Consider the following 16,593-nt stretch of genomic DNA (forward strand, 5'->3'; position numbering starts at 1 on the left):
GATGACTCGTCATGACTCCATTGAGATTCTAACTTCTACAAAATTTTCAACTGCCAGTCATCTTTCCTCCAGCAGCCTTAGATATCCTTCCCAGAGCACCCAGAGTGAATATTCTTTAAAATCACAGGTCACATGTTCAACTGAATGGTCATGATATTTTCAGTATTTTGCAATACTGGAAGACTACTATCATCATCCAGAAGCTCACACAAAAGTGATGGTTCAACATTTTAGTCATGTGGTACATGAATCATATCATTGTCTTTAGGCATATCCTACATCAGTGTGACTGATGACCCCAGTAGATTTTAAGTGAAAAAGATATGAAAGATTCTAGGATAGGAAGAGGAAAAGAAAAGGAACTAACATTTATTGAGCATATATTATGTGCCAGATTCTGTATAAATACATACTATTATTCAGTCCTCATAACAATCCTGTGAGGTAAGTTTTATGCCCATTTTACCTTTTCCTGATAATGTGGATTATGTCTTAAATTATTCTACTGACATTAACTTCTATTTATTTACTTTTATCCTCCCTGACATAGAGATTTTGGCAGCTGTTTACCTGAAAAGGCCACTTTTACTCAATAAATATTAACTCAATGAGATAAGTTTCACAGTACATCAATGGATGATTGAAAATCAAGAGCTACCATCTTTCTGTCTCAAATTATATCCTTTACCAGGTCTTGTTAAAGAACTTCTGGCCTACTAAGCATTCTTGCTTGGTTTCCCCCTTTCCTGCTTATTAAACACACACTATATTTTTCATAAGCCTAAATGACTCTCTAGACTCAATCTCTTTAGTCTTTAGGACTAGAAAGCTAGCCTGATGAAAAATACATGTTGAATGTTCTTAATGATAAAATGACTCCTCTAGCATCTAGTTAAAAATAATGCCAACAGGGTTTGCCTGTCTCGGCCTTAAATAAAAGGGGACCATCTTTTTCTAACCTATACCCAGGGGAAACTCAGAAATTTTCCTTCATGGTTCTCTTCCAGCCTTGAATGAAGAGACCATTACTGAGAAACTTCACCTCTTTCCTCCACCTTCTCTTTGAAGGATGTCCTTTGTCCACATCTACATCCCTGAGCAAATAGAACTTTTAATTATTTTTCTCATCAACTCCTTTTTTGGATTTCTATTTTCTCATTTGATTTGAATTTCTCTGGACCTTATAATAGTCTAGATAGAAGTATACTTCAGGAGAAGCTAGCCTGTGGTGGGAGAGACCAATTTACTTGTGCCATGTGCCCCACCCCCCCAATTGCAGATTTCTAAAACCTCTTTGCAGTGACACTGTCTGCCACTTCTACCCTGAGTCTTTCAGATTGGGACAACATAAATGAAACTGTATTTCTTAACCTCAGGGGCATGTGCTGTGGAGAGTCCCACCCATCATCATTTCACATATGTATAGGGGAATGTATAGAGAAAGATCCAGGTTTGTGTCCCACTTCTCCCTTTATGTCCCCCTAGAAAGTCCATCCTCTGTTCTTAGAGAAATTCTTTCCAAGAGTATTGATCACGCATAATGTTTCTTTCTCTATGATCTTCAAAGGATGCTGTAGCTGTGGGAGAGGCTGTCCATGCTGATGCCTGCCACAGTTGCATACAGTTCAGGAACCACCAACTCTGGTACTTGCAACACAGTTTTGTCATCTGCCCCTTGAGCGGCAGTTTCTAGGCGCGAGAGTAACTCTCTAAGTGAGGGGCGGCTGTCCTCTTTCCAGCGCCAGCAGGCCTTCATAAGACTATACCTGAAAGGGAAACAAGAGAAAATGATTTTCTTGATAAGGCAAATGTATATGGAACATATCCCCTCACCTTACAAACCTGCAATTCTTTAATCTATTTCTCATTGTCCTGTCATATTCTTCCTAGAGATGATATTCATCTCATCCTCTTAATATTAAATTTCTTAATATCATCTTCTCAATAGAGCCCTTTTTATAGTAGGATATTTGAAGATCTCCCAGGGTACACTCAGTATGACAGAACAGTCTTTTTTTTCTCCATTCTATTTCTGAAATCTCTTTCAGAAGATGTGTTCTCATCTCTAGATGTTACTAACCAACTTATCTACCAGTAAAAGGTATTTTACAGCCAGGGAAATTAGTTATGGCACAGTATAGGGAATATAGTCAATAATACTGTAATAACCATGTGTGGTTATCAGATAGGTACTAAACTTATTGAGGTGATCACTCCATAAGTTATATAAATGTCAAATCACTATATTGTACACCTGAAACTAAAATATTGTATGTCAACTAAAATTGAAAAAATATTTGATTATAAAAACTATATGAGAAGTTATGGAATAATATTATTCATATTAATTTTGGATAATGTAATTATGTTTTTCCTTCCATTAATCCAGGTAATTTCTCCTCTTTATAATTTACCTTCTTCAGGAAATTGCTTTAATCTAGATAAAATTACTCACAACCTTTCATCTATCTTTTCTTCAATCCAGTTTAGAGAATGTATAATGCTGTCTGTTTTCCAACACTTTCATCTTGTCCCATCCCTGCTGAACAACCTACGGTGGTTTCCCATTACCTACCATATGAAGTTGACCTCCTGCCTCCCAGCTTCTCTACCACACGAGCCTTCCCTAACTGAAGCCCTCTCCTCCAGCCAGCTCAGTGTCTTGCTATGTCCTCAATGTGGTTATTAACACACAACTGTCTTTCTTACGCTGTGCCTAAGTCCTTGGATATCCTCTCCATGATCACCATTTTCTATCGGTTGGTTTTAAATCTCAATTCTGTGAAACCTTCCCTTTGAGGTAGGACCATTGTACCTATTTTAAGATAAGTAAACAATATATAATAAAGTGCCAGGTCCAGAACTGAGCAGATGCCTTTTTTACTCTGAGATGAATCTGAGTTTTGTTTTGTTTTTTAAGTTTATACTTATTGATTTTATGGAGAGAGGAGTGAGGGAGAATGAGAAGTTTCAGCTCATAGTTGCTTCACTTTAGTTGTTTATTGATTGCTTCTCATGTGTGCCTTAACTGGGCAAGCCCAAGACCTCAAACCAGTGACCTCGGCACTCCAGGTCAATGCTCTATCCACTGCACCACCACAGGCCAGGTGAATGTGAGCTTTTAACCATTCTGCTTATTCATATTTTATGGTGATATTCATGTTTCAGATAGCTCCTCATTCAATGTTAAGATAAGCTACATTATCAGTTAAGTGTCTCCCCCAGGAACAAAGACAGCATTTTATACATAGAAAGCCTGCAAGAAATATTTGTTAACAATTTTTTTTTAATAAATTTTTATTAATGGTAATGGGATGACATTAATAAATCAGGGTACATATATTCAAAGAAAACATGTCTAGGTTATTTTGTCATCAAATTATTTTGCAAACCCCTCGCCCAAAGTCAGATTGTCCTCCGTCACCCTCTATCTAGTTCTCTGTGCCCCTCCCTCTCCCCCTAACTCTCTCCCTCCCTCCCTCCCATGTCCTCCCTCCCCCCGACCCTTGGTAACCACCACACTCTTGTCCATGTCTCTTAGTCTCATTTTTATGTTCCACCAATGTATGGAATCATGTAGTTCTTGTTTTTTTCTGATTTACTTATTTCACTCCTTATAATGTTATCAAGATCCCACCATTTTGCTGTAAATGATCCGATGTCATCATTTCTTATGGCTGAGTAGTATTCCATAGTGTATATGTGCCACATCTTCTTTATCCAGTCTTCTATTGAAGGGCTTTTTGGTTGTTTCCATGTCTTGGCCACTGTGAACAGTGCTGCAATGAACATGGGGCTACATGTGTCTTCACGTATCAATGTTTCTGAGGTTTTGGGGTATATACCCAGTAGAGGGATTGCTGGGTCATAAAGTAGTTCTATTTGTAGTTTTTTGAGGAACCACCATACTTTCCTCCATAATGGTTGTACTACTTTACAGTCCCACCAACAGTGAATGAGGGTTCCTTTTTCTCCACAGCCTCTCCAACATTTGCTATTACCCGTCTTGTTGATAATAGCTAATCTAACAGGAGTGAGGTGGTATCTCATTGTAGTTTTGATTTGCATTTCTCTAATAACTAATGAAGCTGAGCATCTTTTCATATATCTGTTGGCCATTTGTATCTCTTCCTGGGAGAAGTGTCTGTTCATGTCCTCTTCCCATTTTTTTATTGGATTGTTTGTTTGTTTGTTGTTTTTATGAGTTCTTTGTAAATTTTGGATATTAGGCCCTTATCTGAGCTGTCGTTTGAAAATATCAGTTCCCATATAGTTGGCTGTCTGTTCATTTTGATATCAGTTTCTCTTGCTGAGCAAAAACTTTTAATTCTGATGTAGTCCCATTCATTTATCTTTGCCTTCACTTCTCTTGCCATTGGAGTCAAGTTCATAAAATGTTCTTTAAAACCCAGGTCCATGATTTTAGTACCTATGTCTTCTTCTATGTACTTTATTGTTTCAGGTCTTATATTTAGGTCTTTGATCCATTTTGAATTAATTTTAGTACACGGGGACAGGCTGTAGTCGAGTTTCATTCTTTTGCATGTGGCTTTCCAGTTTTCCCAACACCATTTGTTGAAGAGGCTTTCTTTTCTCCATTCTGTGTTGTTGGCCCCTTTATCAAAGATTATTTGACCATATATATGTGGTTTTATTTCTGGGCTTTCTATTCTGTTCCATTGGTCTGAGTGTCTATTTTTTTGCCAATACCATGCTGTTTTGATTATCGTGGCCCTATAATATAGTTTAAAGTCAGGTATTGTAATGCCCCCAGCTTCATTCTTTTTCCTTAGGATTGTTTTGGCTATTCGGGGTTTTTTATAGTTCCATATAAATCTGATGATTTTTTGTTCCATTTCTTTAAAAAATCTCATAGGGATTTTGATGGGAATTGCATTAAATTTGTATATTGCTTTGGGTAATATGGCCATTTTGATTATATTTATTCTTCCTATCCAAGAACAAGGAATATTTTTCCATCTCATTGTATCTTTTTCGATTTCCCTTAACAATGCTTTGTAATTTTCATTATATAGGTCCTTTACGTTCTTTGTTATGTTTATTCCTAGGTATTTTATTTTTTTTGTTGCAATCGTGAAGGGGATTATTTTTTTGAGTTCGTTTTCTAATATTTCATTGTTGGCATATAGAAAGGCTATGGACTTTTGTATGTTAATTTTGTATCCTGCGACCTTACTGTATTGGTTTATTGTTTCTAATAATCTTTTTGTGGAGTCCTTCGGGTTTTCGATGTATAGGATCATATCATCAGCAAAAAGTGATAGCTTTACTTCTTCTTTTCCGATATGGATGCCTTTTATTTCTTTGTCTTGTCTGATTGCTCTGGCCAGAACTTCTAGCACCACGTTGAATAAGAGTGGAGAGAGTGGACAACCCTGTCTTGTTCCTGATTTAAGGTAGAAAGTCCTCAGTTTTATGCCGTTTAATAGGATGTTGGCTGATGGTTTATCATATATGGCCTTTATCATGTTGAGATATTTTCCTTCTATACCCATTTTGTTGAGAGTCTTAAACATAAAATTGTGTTGTATTTTATCAAAAGCCTTTTCTGCATCTATTGATAAGATCATGTGGTTTTTGTTCTTTGTTTTGTTGATATGGTGTATTACGTTAACCGTTTTGCGTATGTTGAACCATCCTTGAGATTCTGGGATGAATCCCACTTGATCATGATGTATTATTTTTTTAATAGGTTGTTGTATTCGGTTTGCCAGTATTTTGTTTAGTATTTTAGCATCTGTATTCATTAGAGATATTGGTCTGTAGTTTTCTTTCTTTGTGCCATCCTTGCCAGGTTTTGGTATGAGGGTTATGTTGGCCTCATAAAATGTGTTTGGAAGTATTGCTTCTTCTTCAATTTTTTGGAAGACTTTGAGTAGAATAGGAACCAAGTCTTCTTTGAATGTTTGATAGAATTCACTAGTATAACCATCTGGGCCTGGACTTTTATTTTTGGGGAGATTTTTAATAGTTTTTTCTATTTCCTCCCTGCTGATTGGTCTGTTTAGGCTTTCTGCTTCTTCATGACTCAGTCTAGGAAGGTTGTATTGTTCTAGGAATTTATCCATTTCTTCTAGATTGTTGTATTTGGTGGCATATAATTTTTCATAGTATTCTACAATAATTCTTTGTATATCTATGATGTCTGTGGTGATCTCTCCTCTTTCATTTTGGATTTTATTTATTTGAGTCCTGTGTCTTTTTTCCTTGGTGAGTCTTGCCAAGGGTTTGTCAATTTTGTTGATCTTTTCAAAGAACCAGCTCCTTGTTTTATTGATTTTTTCTATAGTTTTTCTGTTCTCTATTTCATTTATATCTGCTCTGATTTTTATTATCTCCTTTCTTCGGCTGGTTTTGGGTTGTCTTTGTTCTTCTTTTTCTAGTTCCTTAAGGTGTGAAGTTAAGTGGTTTACTTCGGCTCTCTCTTGTTTGTTCATATAGGCCTGAAGTGATATGAACTTTCCTCTTATTACTGCTTTTGCTGCATCCCAGAGATTCTGATATGTCATATTTTCATTTTCATTTGTCTGTATATATCTTTTGATTTCTGCGCTTATTTCTTCTTTGACCCATTCATTTTTTAGAAGTATGTTGTTTAGTTTCCACATTTTTGTGGGTTTTTCCCCCTCTTTTTTGCAGTTGAATTCTAGTTTCAAGGCTTTATGATCAGAAAATATGCTTGGTACAATTTCAATTTTTCTAAATTTGCTGATATTGTCTTTGTGGCCCAACATATGGTCAATTCTTGAGAATGTTCCATGTACACTAGAGAAAAATGTATACTCTGTCACTTTGGGATGAAGTGTCCTGTAGATGTCTATCATATCCAGGTGTTCTAGTATTTCGTTTAAGGCCACTATATCTTTATTGATTCTCTGTTTGGATGACCGATCTAGAGCCGTCAGCGGTGTATTGAGGTCTCCAAGTATGATTGTATTTTTGTTAGTTTTTGTTTTAAGGTCAATAAGTAGCTGTCTTACATATTTTGGTGCTCCTTGGTTTGGTGCATATATATTAAGGATTGTTATGTCTTCTTGATTCAACTTCCCCTTAATCATTATGAAATGGCCATTTTTGTCTCTGAGTACTTTTTCTGTCTTGTAGTCAGATTATTAGATATGAGTATTGCTACGCCTGCTTTTTTTTGGGTGTTGTTTGCTTGGAGTATTGTTTTCCAGCCTTTCACTTTGAATTTGTTTTTATCCTTGTTGCTTAGATGTGTTTCTTGTAGGCAGCATATAGTTGGATTTTCTTTTTTAATCCATTCTGCTACTCTGTGTCTTTTTATTGGTAAGTTTAATCCATTTACATTTAGTGTAATTATGGACACTTGTGGGTTCCCTACTGCCATTTTATAAATTGCTTTCTGTTAGTTTTGTATCTAGTTTGATTCTTCTCTTTTGTTTTTCTATCATTTGTTTTTGTTTGTTTGTGTTCCATACTTCTTTCCTCTGTTGCTACTTTTTTTAAGTCAAGTGTTTTTGTGGTGGTTTTTTTAAGGGTGGTTACCATTAAGTAATGAAAAGGGTACCTACCATATTCATTGTAGTACCCTATCTTATAAGTATTTCTGCACTTCATCATCCTTTGCTACTGTTAATCTCCATCCTCTCCCCCCTTTTTTTCCTTTGTTGTCACAGTTTAAGTTTGGTTTTATTGTGTTCTTGGTGGAGCTGTTACTTGTGGTGTTGTTTTCTTTTGTTCTTTGAATCTGGTTGGAAAACCCCCTTTAGTAATTCCTGGAGTGGGGGCTTTCTGTTGATAAATTCTCTCATCTTTTCTGTATTTGTGAATGTTTTTATATCTCCTTCATACTTGAAGGATAGCTTTGATGGGTATAGTATTCTTGGCTGAAAGTTCCTCTCTTTCAGGGCTTTAAATATTGGGGTCCACTCTCTTCTAGCTTGTAGAGTTTCTGCTGAGAAATCTGATGATAATCTAATAGGCCTTCCTTTATATGTTGTACTCTTCTTTTCTCTGGCTGCCTTGAGAATTTTTTCTTTGTCATTGGTTTGTGTCATCTTTATTATGATGTGCCTTGGAGTGGGTTTGTTGGGGTTAAGAAAACTTGGTGTTCTGTTTGCTTCTTAAATTTGAGGCTTTAGTTCCTTCCACAGGCTTGGGAAGTTCTCGTCTATTATTTGTTTGAGTATATTCTCCATTCCATTTTCTTTCTCTTCTCCCTCTGATATACCTATTATTCTTATGTTATTCTTTCTGATGGAGTCAGACAATTCCTGTAGGGCTTTCTCGTTTTTTATTATTTTTGAGTCTCTTTCTTCTTCTCTCTGTTGTGCCTCAAGTTGTTTGTCTTCTATTTCACTAATCCTATCTTCAATCTGGGCTGTTCTGTTAGCTAAGCTTGTTACCTCGTTTTTCAGCTCGTGAATTGAGTTTTTCATTTCTGTTTGATTTGTTTTTATAGTTTCAATTTCCTTGGTAATATATTCTTTGTGTTCATTGAGTTGTTTTCTGATCTCCCTATATTGCCTTTCTGTGTTTTCTTGTATATCTCTGAGTATTTTTAAGATTTCTATTTTAAATTCTCTGTCATTTAGCTCCAAGGCTTCCAATATGTTAAGTCTTTTCTCCATAGATTTTTCCACATCTATTTGTGTTACCTCTCTTTCTTTTGTATCCATAATATTCGATTTCCTCTTTCTTATCGGCATCTGAGGGTGGTCTTATTGATAGCACTAATTAGAATTAATAAAGAGTAAAAAGAAAAAAAAAAAAAAAGGTAAAACACCCCACAAAAAAAACAGTAATAATTTATTATTTCCCCCTTTTTTTCTCTCTTCTCTTTCCCTCCTCTCCCCTCCTCAGGGAAATATCGTGCCTATAATGGAGGGCCTGATTTGGGGTGAAGAGTTCAAGGGGCAAAAAAAGGGAGTAGGGACCTACTAAATGCAAAAAAAAAAAAAAAAAAAAGGAAGAAAATCTTAGACAAGCATAAGATGATTTGCTTGTAAGTGATGGTCAACTAAGAGATATAATGAGAGGGATAAGAGGGAACCAGAACAAAGGACCAAAAAAGAATAATAAAGAAGAAAAAATAAAAATAATAAGTAAAAATCTGTTGTATTAAGTGGAGCGAAGACTAAATACAATGGAGACCTTGGGTTGGGAGGACCCAAAATGCCACAAAAATAAACAAACAAGAAAAAAAAAATTAAAACAAAAGCAAAAAAGAGAAATAAAGCCAAAAAAAAGCCTTGAGTCCCAAATTAACTAATTTGTTCGTGATTGAGGATTATATAGGAGGAAAGTAAAATGAGAAAAGAAAAAACGAATAGAAAGGAAAAAATAAGAAAAAGAGAAAAACGAAGGAAGAAATAAAATAGGAAGAGAAAAAAACAAAATAAAGCAAGACAAAAAAAAAAAAGAGGAGAGAGTGAGAGTTAAGTGTTTTGGAGTATAACCTTAAAGGAGGGTGAGGATGAAGAAGAAAAATAAAATGCAACACTCATGGGTAGTGTAGTTCAAGAAAGGGGAAGCATAAGATAGGCAGAGAATAGAAGGACCGAGGTGGAGGAAATAAAGGCAAAAAGATAGAAGAAACAAACAACAACAACAAAAAAAAAAAATTAGTGGATCAAGTTGTAAAGTCTGTGGGTTTTTCTTGATTTTGAGAGGTTAACTTCTTCCTTTTTCTTTTCTCTCCCTCTTCCTGGTCGGTGACTCTGTACCCCAGGCTCTGCCCCTGTGTCACTCTTAGGTAGGGATTTGCAGTTGATGGGATTCTATGGCAATGTCATATAATTGGCTTTAGTCTTGCTGGAAGTAAAGGCTTGTTGGCGTTTGCAGGGTCCAATGATGAGAGAGTTTGCTTTCCTGGATTCTCTCTCCTAGTCCCCCCTTTCTGAATTAGCAGCCTGGTGATCCAGCTATAAGGCTGCAACTGCTTCTGCCTGGGGAGTAAGAGGCTCAAAGAGCTGGGAAATCCCCACTCTATCCCCACTCAGTGCAAGGCTTTGGGAAAGGCTCTGACAGTCAGGGCCTCCAGTGTAATCAGGCGGGGGTGGGAGTCAATTGTTGTCAAGGTGACTGTTCAGCGCCTAGCATTTAGTTGGACCTCTCAACCCAGGCTTTCCACACTTTGTAGCCTGTTTTTGCAGGGAAGAAGAGGCACTAGTCTCTGCTTACGACTAGTGTAGTATAGACCTTATTATCTGCCAAGTCCTTCTTGTTAGCGTTTATCCCTGAATATGGAGGCTCTATCAATCACAAGTTGCCCCCGCCCCTTTAGCGAGAGGCACTAAAAAATATCACGCCTCTTGTCTTGGATCGCTGAACTGAGAGAGATCTTATCAATTAGAACCGAGGGTGCGCAGATTTTATGGGTTAAGCTAATTTCAGTGATTGGGTCGCAGCTGTGCTTCCGAAGGTATTTTAGGCTGCCTGCGTGCTCCCCTCCCCCAACGCTTGATTGTTAGCTTGAATGGCTGGGTGAGGTGCCCCGCCCACGGAGAGAATCTTTCAATCCTCTCCTGCTCGCCCCGCCGCTGGCGGCTGGACCGCACCAGGCGCAGGATAATGGAGCCCCCTGTGTGTGCGGGCCAGCAGGGCGCCCTGGGCGCGTGGAATGCCCAAGGCACGCGCGCGAGTGGGGCGTTCCGGGCACCGGTGGCCGGCGACCCCCACTCGCAGTGTGCGGGCCGCTGGGAACGTCAGCGGTGCTCAACCGGATCGGGCACGCGCGCAGCTGCTCGCGGCGGCTCGCGGCGGCTCGCGGCGGCTGCTCGTGGCGGCGGCTCGCGGTTCCCAAGTATATGGGCTGACTCACCACAGGCGGACTTCCTTGCGGTTTGAAAGAACGTCCCTGTGGTCGATTCCTCCACACCCTCGTCTCTCAGATTCAAGTGATAACAGTCCTTTCGCTATCAGTTTGTGTGGAAGTCCGGAATGCTCCGAGGATAAATTTTTCTGTTTCTAGTTGATAAATTTGTTGTGATTTAGGGGAGAGCTGTCGGACGCGCTGCTCACGGCGCCATTTCCGTGACGTCACCTCTACAATTTTATTCTAGTATACCCAGCCAGTATCATGATACTGTGTGTGTATTTACAGTTATGAGAGTTAATATTTATAATCTTCTTGATAACAGTAAATGTTTATTATAGGGCAACCCTGCTGGAAATTTACCCATTAAAAGGTGAAAAATTTACAAAATAGCAACAATTTTAATAGAAATATATGTTAATATAGTATATTCTCTCCTACTTTCTTATAAATAATTTAACCCTTTCTTATGTTCTGTGACCATCCCTTTTTGTACTTTATTGGCTATAAAATTCTGAGTGTAATTTTTAATTTTTCCATTTTATGCATCTACATTGGTTCACCAGCTGTTCCATTCTGTTGACAATATTGGATCCCTCTTCTGACTTTCCAGTTTCTTCCTACCCTCTTTTCCTGGTTGGCTTCTAATGTGCTTGGAGCTGGAGACAGAGAGTCAGTAATTTAAAAAAGTTAAATACTAAATAAGCGCTGGTGAAAACCACTAGAGCAGGGGTAGTCAACCTTTTTATTCCTATCACCCACTTTTGTATCTCTGTTAGTAGTAAAATTTTCTAACCACCTACCGTTCCCATAGTAATGGTGATTTATAAAGTAGAGAAGTAACTTTACTGTATAAAATTTATAAAGCAGAGTTCCAGCAAATTTAAGCATATAATAATAATTACTTACCAAGTACTTTATGTCGGATTTTCGCTAAGTTTGGCAGAATAAATCTTTATAAAACAACTTACTATAGTTAAATCTATCTTTTTATTTATATATTGATTGCTCCGCTACCGCCCACCATGAAAGCTGGAACGCCCACAAGTGGGCGGTAGGGACCAGGTTGACTACCACTGCTCTAGAGCAAGGGTTTTTATGGCAGCTGTGTTAGAACTGAGGCTGGCAGTCTCTAAGACAAATAAAACTGACATTTAGACAAATAAAACACTACTTTACTTGCATTGGATTTGGTCTGCTTCTTAACTACTGTATTTTAGAAATATCTAGAACAACTAAGCTTTATCAAATTTAGATTTCTAACAATTCTCAGTGGTTGCCTCAACATTGTGTGTGTATATGTGTGTCACAGTATGTATCTGTATATGTATATGTTGACAGAAGCAGATGTGTTTTACTGCATACATTTGGCATAGGGATGTACATTAGCACATAAAGTGCAGATGGCGATCATCTCTGAAAAGGGCATGATTGATAGGGAGCAAAAATAACAAAAAGATTTCAAATGAGAGAAGAGCAGGCCATAAAAACTACTTACATGGTTTGTGTGCAACTACTGGGCCGCGCCATGATCTTCCCTCTTTGGAGATACTGTACAATGCTGATAGGAGGGACTTCAGGATATGGTGGTGCCCCTGTTGGTATAGAAAAAAACGAGAGGTCCTCTGTGAATAAGAACAATAATTAACACTAGTCTCCACCCACCTGAGCTAATTGCCTGCCAAAGGTAAGAAAATATAAGCCAGAGGAAAAAAATACTAGACACAATATAGTTGATACCTCGTGATCAAGTAAAGTATAGTTCAGAGAAATTTGTGTGTGTGGGGGGGAATAATGTTTTGGGTAAAACCTGATAATTTAAGAGACCATTCATTGAGTCTTTGGGAAAGTAGTAAAATAAAGCAAAGTGAAGACTAGCACCTGCCATTCACTCCCCAAATGTGGGAAGGCGCTACAGTTTCTCTACCAAATAGATTAATAAATCTGCAAACAACATTTTATGTTTATGCAAGATCACTCTGGGAATTTTCCCTCGGATTCTAAAACATCCTTAAGAATTGGTAAAGTGTTGAGGAAAAGAAAAAAAAAAGAAAATTAAAAGGAGCAGAAGGATTTCATGTCAGCCCAGTTCAGACTTCAGAGATTGTATGGAAACCCCTTCTCATAGCATATGCCATCCATCACTCAAATAAGCATACAGGTACATACCTAGAGTCACCATCTCATAAAGCAGGATCCCAAAGGACCAGCTAGAAAAGAAACAAAATCACTTACTTAATTTCTGTTTCTGCCTTTCTTAGAACTCAAATATTGAGAGACCTTCAGGATGAACTTAAGAAGGCAATGAAGAAGAACAGAGGGTATCTGATAAAATAAGCCAAGTAAGGCATTTCTACCTTATCTTCTTAGAGTCTAATCCCTTTGAGGATTGGATTTATGTCTCTTTTTTATATATTTCATATTACTGGACATTTACTGTTATGGGTGTATATTTATACAAACACAAACACATTCACACGATCATAGAGAAATTTCCCTCTGCGTATTTTTCATCCTTTCCATTCCTCCCTACTGAAATTTCAGCCTCTATTCTTAGCACAAGGCCAAGTGGAGGTTATAATTTATCTATTTCTTTAGTAAATTTCATTGCCCAAACTTAGGAAAAATATTAACAGAACTTTGTATATAATTGTAAAACATATTTCCCTAAACAATATAATAAGATGTATATTTCACTATTCTATTGTATAATATCAACATTAAATGAGCAATATTTCCAAGCTAAGCTTATTATTCCCAGACTTCTAGTGTTAAACAGGTATCAGCAAAACAGCAACAGAAGTCTCTTAATTGACTCGCTATTTTAACTGACATTCTAAATTTTCTCCCCTGCTCATAAATTCATGGCTAGTAAAATAGTCTTTGTTACACCTATGTACTTCTCCAAGCAGTTGAGTTATATGTTTGCCAAAAGTCAATCATGACTTTTTATGGTCCTATTTATGCCAATCATGTGTGCAAATGTAATTATGTGATCAATAAAATATTATGCAGGCCCTGGCTGGGTGGCTCAGCAGTAGACCATCAGCCTGGTGTGTTGAAGTCCTGGGTTCAATTCCTAGTCAGGGCACACAGGAGAAGCAACCATCTACTTCTCCACCCCTCCCTCTTCCCCTTCTTTATCTTCCCCTCACGCAGCCAAGGCTCAAATGAACAAGTTGGCCCTGGGTGCTGTGAATGACTCCATGGCTTCACTTCAGGCACTAAAATAGCTCAGTTGCCAATTAACAGAGCAGTGGCCCCAGATGGGAAAAGCATCAGCCCCAGATGGGGTTGCTGGGTAGATCCCTAGATTCTGGTTGGGGCACATGCAGGAATCTATTTCTCCGCCTCCCTGCCTCTCACTTGATAAGAAAAATAAAATATCGTCAAAGCTGATTAAGTATAAATGCAAAAAAATAAAAGTATTCGCTCCCTGAAAAGTAAGTTGAATGCTTTGAAAATAGTCTATAATAATAAGCTGCTAAATAGAAAGTGGTATCAAATTGTGTGAGTGGCTCAATTGCAAAAAATTAGGAAAAATAAATGCAATCAAATTGCTTCACTGTTTTCAAGTTTCTAACTTTACTTAAGAGGCATCACAAACTGAAACTCAGAAATAATTCATTATGGATACTATTCATACAGGAAACAACATAAAACATCATTTAGCAGGCCCATCTTCGTAAAAATAAATAAAAAGTCCTTGGCCCTCCTCCAAAAGATGAATAAATGAATATCCATTTATATGTTTTAAGTTAAAATAAATTATTTGAGGTATATGTATTCCTTTTTATTTTAATAATTTCTGGTTTAACTGAACTTTTGATTATTAAGGGCAGTGGTTGGCAAACTCATTAGTCAACAGAGCCAAATATCAACAGTACAATGATTGAAATTTCTTTTGAGAGCCAAATTTTTTAAAAAACTATATAGGTAGGTACATTCCTTATTGATGTAGCGCTCACATGTGGTATTTTGTGGAAGAGCCACACTCAAGGGGCCAAAGAGCCGCATGTGGCTTGCAAGCCACAGTTTGCTGACCAGGGATAACGGGACCCACCTCTTTCAAATAAAAGGGACTTTACTAGACTAAGTCCTCTAATATCAGTGCGAATAATGTTTTCATTTTTCTTTTGCTTCCCTAATTAAGAATACTAATCTAATACAGAAGGAACACTTCTAAAGATACTCAAAAGGACTGCAGCCAGATGGCAAATCTGAGCTCTGTCACATACAACACACTTCTGCGTGACAACTTGTAAGTGGAGATTTCATTTTTATGTAATTGACAACAGATTTGGTCGTGGTTAGGGACTAGAGGACACTTGGATCAGGAAGCAAAGAAATCCAAAGGGCAGGAACAAGACGTACATGTCCCCTTTGATGCCAGCTGGCCTCAGCAGAAGCCGTTCTGGAGCAAGCCACTTGAGAGGTACGGTGTGAGGAGAGGAGATTGTTCCTTGGGTGTGGACTTCATAAGCCAGGCCCAGTCCACAGAGCTTAGCAGTAAGGTCACATTGGATCAGAACATTTCTGGCTGCCACATCGCCATGGAACAGATGTTTCTCCTGAAGAAATTCCTGTCAGTGTAAGATTAAAGATAGATCAGCTGTCTGAGGCCACAGCTTGGATCACATACAAGGAGAAGCAGGGCTAAGGAATCACCAAAAAGACAAGGACATTTGCTACTTCAAACAAGTCTCAATATTGACATATCACTTCTAAGACATAATAATGAATCGGACATTTTGCAAGTCTCCAACCAACCATGTTCTAAACTAGAATATCTTGTTTTCAGGTATAAAAATGCTTAGGATTATAAAACTGGGTAATTAATCCAAATCACATTTATATTGGGTTTGGAATGTCTGACCACCCACTGTGTGTCAAGCCCTGCACCCTGCCTGCTTTCACCTTTCCCTTACATAGGATCCAGCTAGAAACTGGAAAAGGGAGTAGGTTTCAAGTTTCTAGTGGCAGTCCTCAAAACTAGGTATTATATACATAGAAAAATTGAGTATCATAATAAATCATTAATATGAAGTTTTATATCATTTCATTTTGTCCCTAAAATAACTAGATGAAGTAAGTTAAGAAAGTATCTTTTAGATAAACTAAATGATTGCACAAGGCCACACAGGTATTCAGTGGTAGTGACCAGAACCAGGTATTCTGATTCATAGGATATACTACAAATTCTACTAATAATTCTTAAGCCAAACTGAAAATCAGAATTGCCTGAGAGCTTGTAAAAACATAAGATTTCCACCCCAGATTTACTTTTTTATCATTAATAATTTTTATTATTAAATATATTGGGGTTACATCAGTATAAATTTTTAAGAAGTAATCAAAATAATTTTAGAGCAGCCAACAAGGGCATTTGAGAACCATTGCACCTGAATGACATTACTTTGCTGGAATCATTTCCCTGAAACCAAGCTATTCAAGGTATATGGAGAAGTTGGAAAGCTATACATGACCAAAGGGAAAAACATGGATGTCTATATTTACTAAACAAGATGGTATGAGGAAAATGAAAGATAAAGGGTAATTTCTAATCATTAGTGATGAATAAAACAGTGACTAGCAATTTTCTAGTATAAAAATATTCTACTGTAATAAGAAGAATTAAAGAATGCAGTGACTTTGAGGTTATGAAAAGTAAGAAAGAATAACATGATATTGTTTTGTAACAGGTAATCTAGGGCCCTGATGAATGCATCCATGAGATCAATGCATCCCAATGGAGCACTTCTGCAATTGGGGTTCAGAATACAAACAAGGTA

General features: G+C 37.4%; 1 protein-coding gene across 2 annotated transcripts in view; it reads right to left on the reverse strand.

Moving 5' to 3' along the window:
- Positions 1–339: 339 nt before the first annotated feature.
- STYK1 (serine/threonine/tyrosine kinase 1) overlaps positions 340–16,593 on the reverse strand; it is a 33,457-nt gene continuing 17,203 nt past the window's right edge. For both annotated transcript variants that reach the window (XM_066264243.1, XM_066264252.1), the window contains 4 exons: positions 15,176–15,384; positions 12,971–13,011; positions 12,300–12,396; positions 340–1,766 (listed from right to left, as the gene is read on the reverse strand). In XM_066264243.1, the coding sequence (XP_066120340.1) occupies positions 1,562–1,766; positions 12,300–12,396; positions 12,971–13,011; positions 15,176–15,384 (552 nt within the window). In that variant the 3' untranslated portion in view covers positions 340–1,561. The remainder of the gene's footprint in view (positions 1,767–12,299; positions 12,397–12,970; positions 13,012–15,175; positions 15,385–16,593) is intronic.

The sequence above is a fragment of the Saccopteryx bilineata genome, chromosome 1, assembly GCF_036850765.1.
Source record: "Saccopteryx bilineata isolate mSacBil1 chromosome 1, mSacBil1_pri_phased_curated, whole genome shotgun sequence".
In the NCBI taxonomy this organism is placed as follows: domain Eukaryota; kingdom Metazoa; phylum Chordata; class Mammalia; order Chiroptera; family Emballonuridae; genus Saccopteryx; species Saccopteryx bilineata.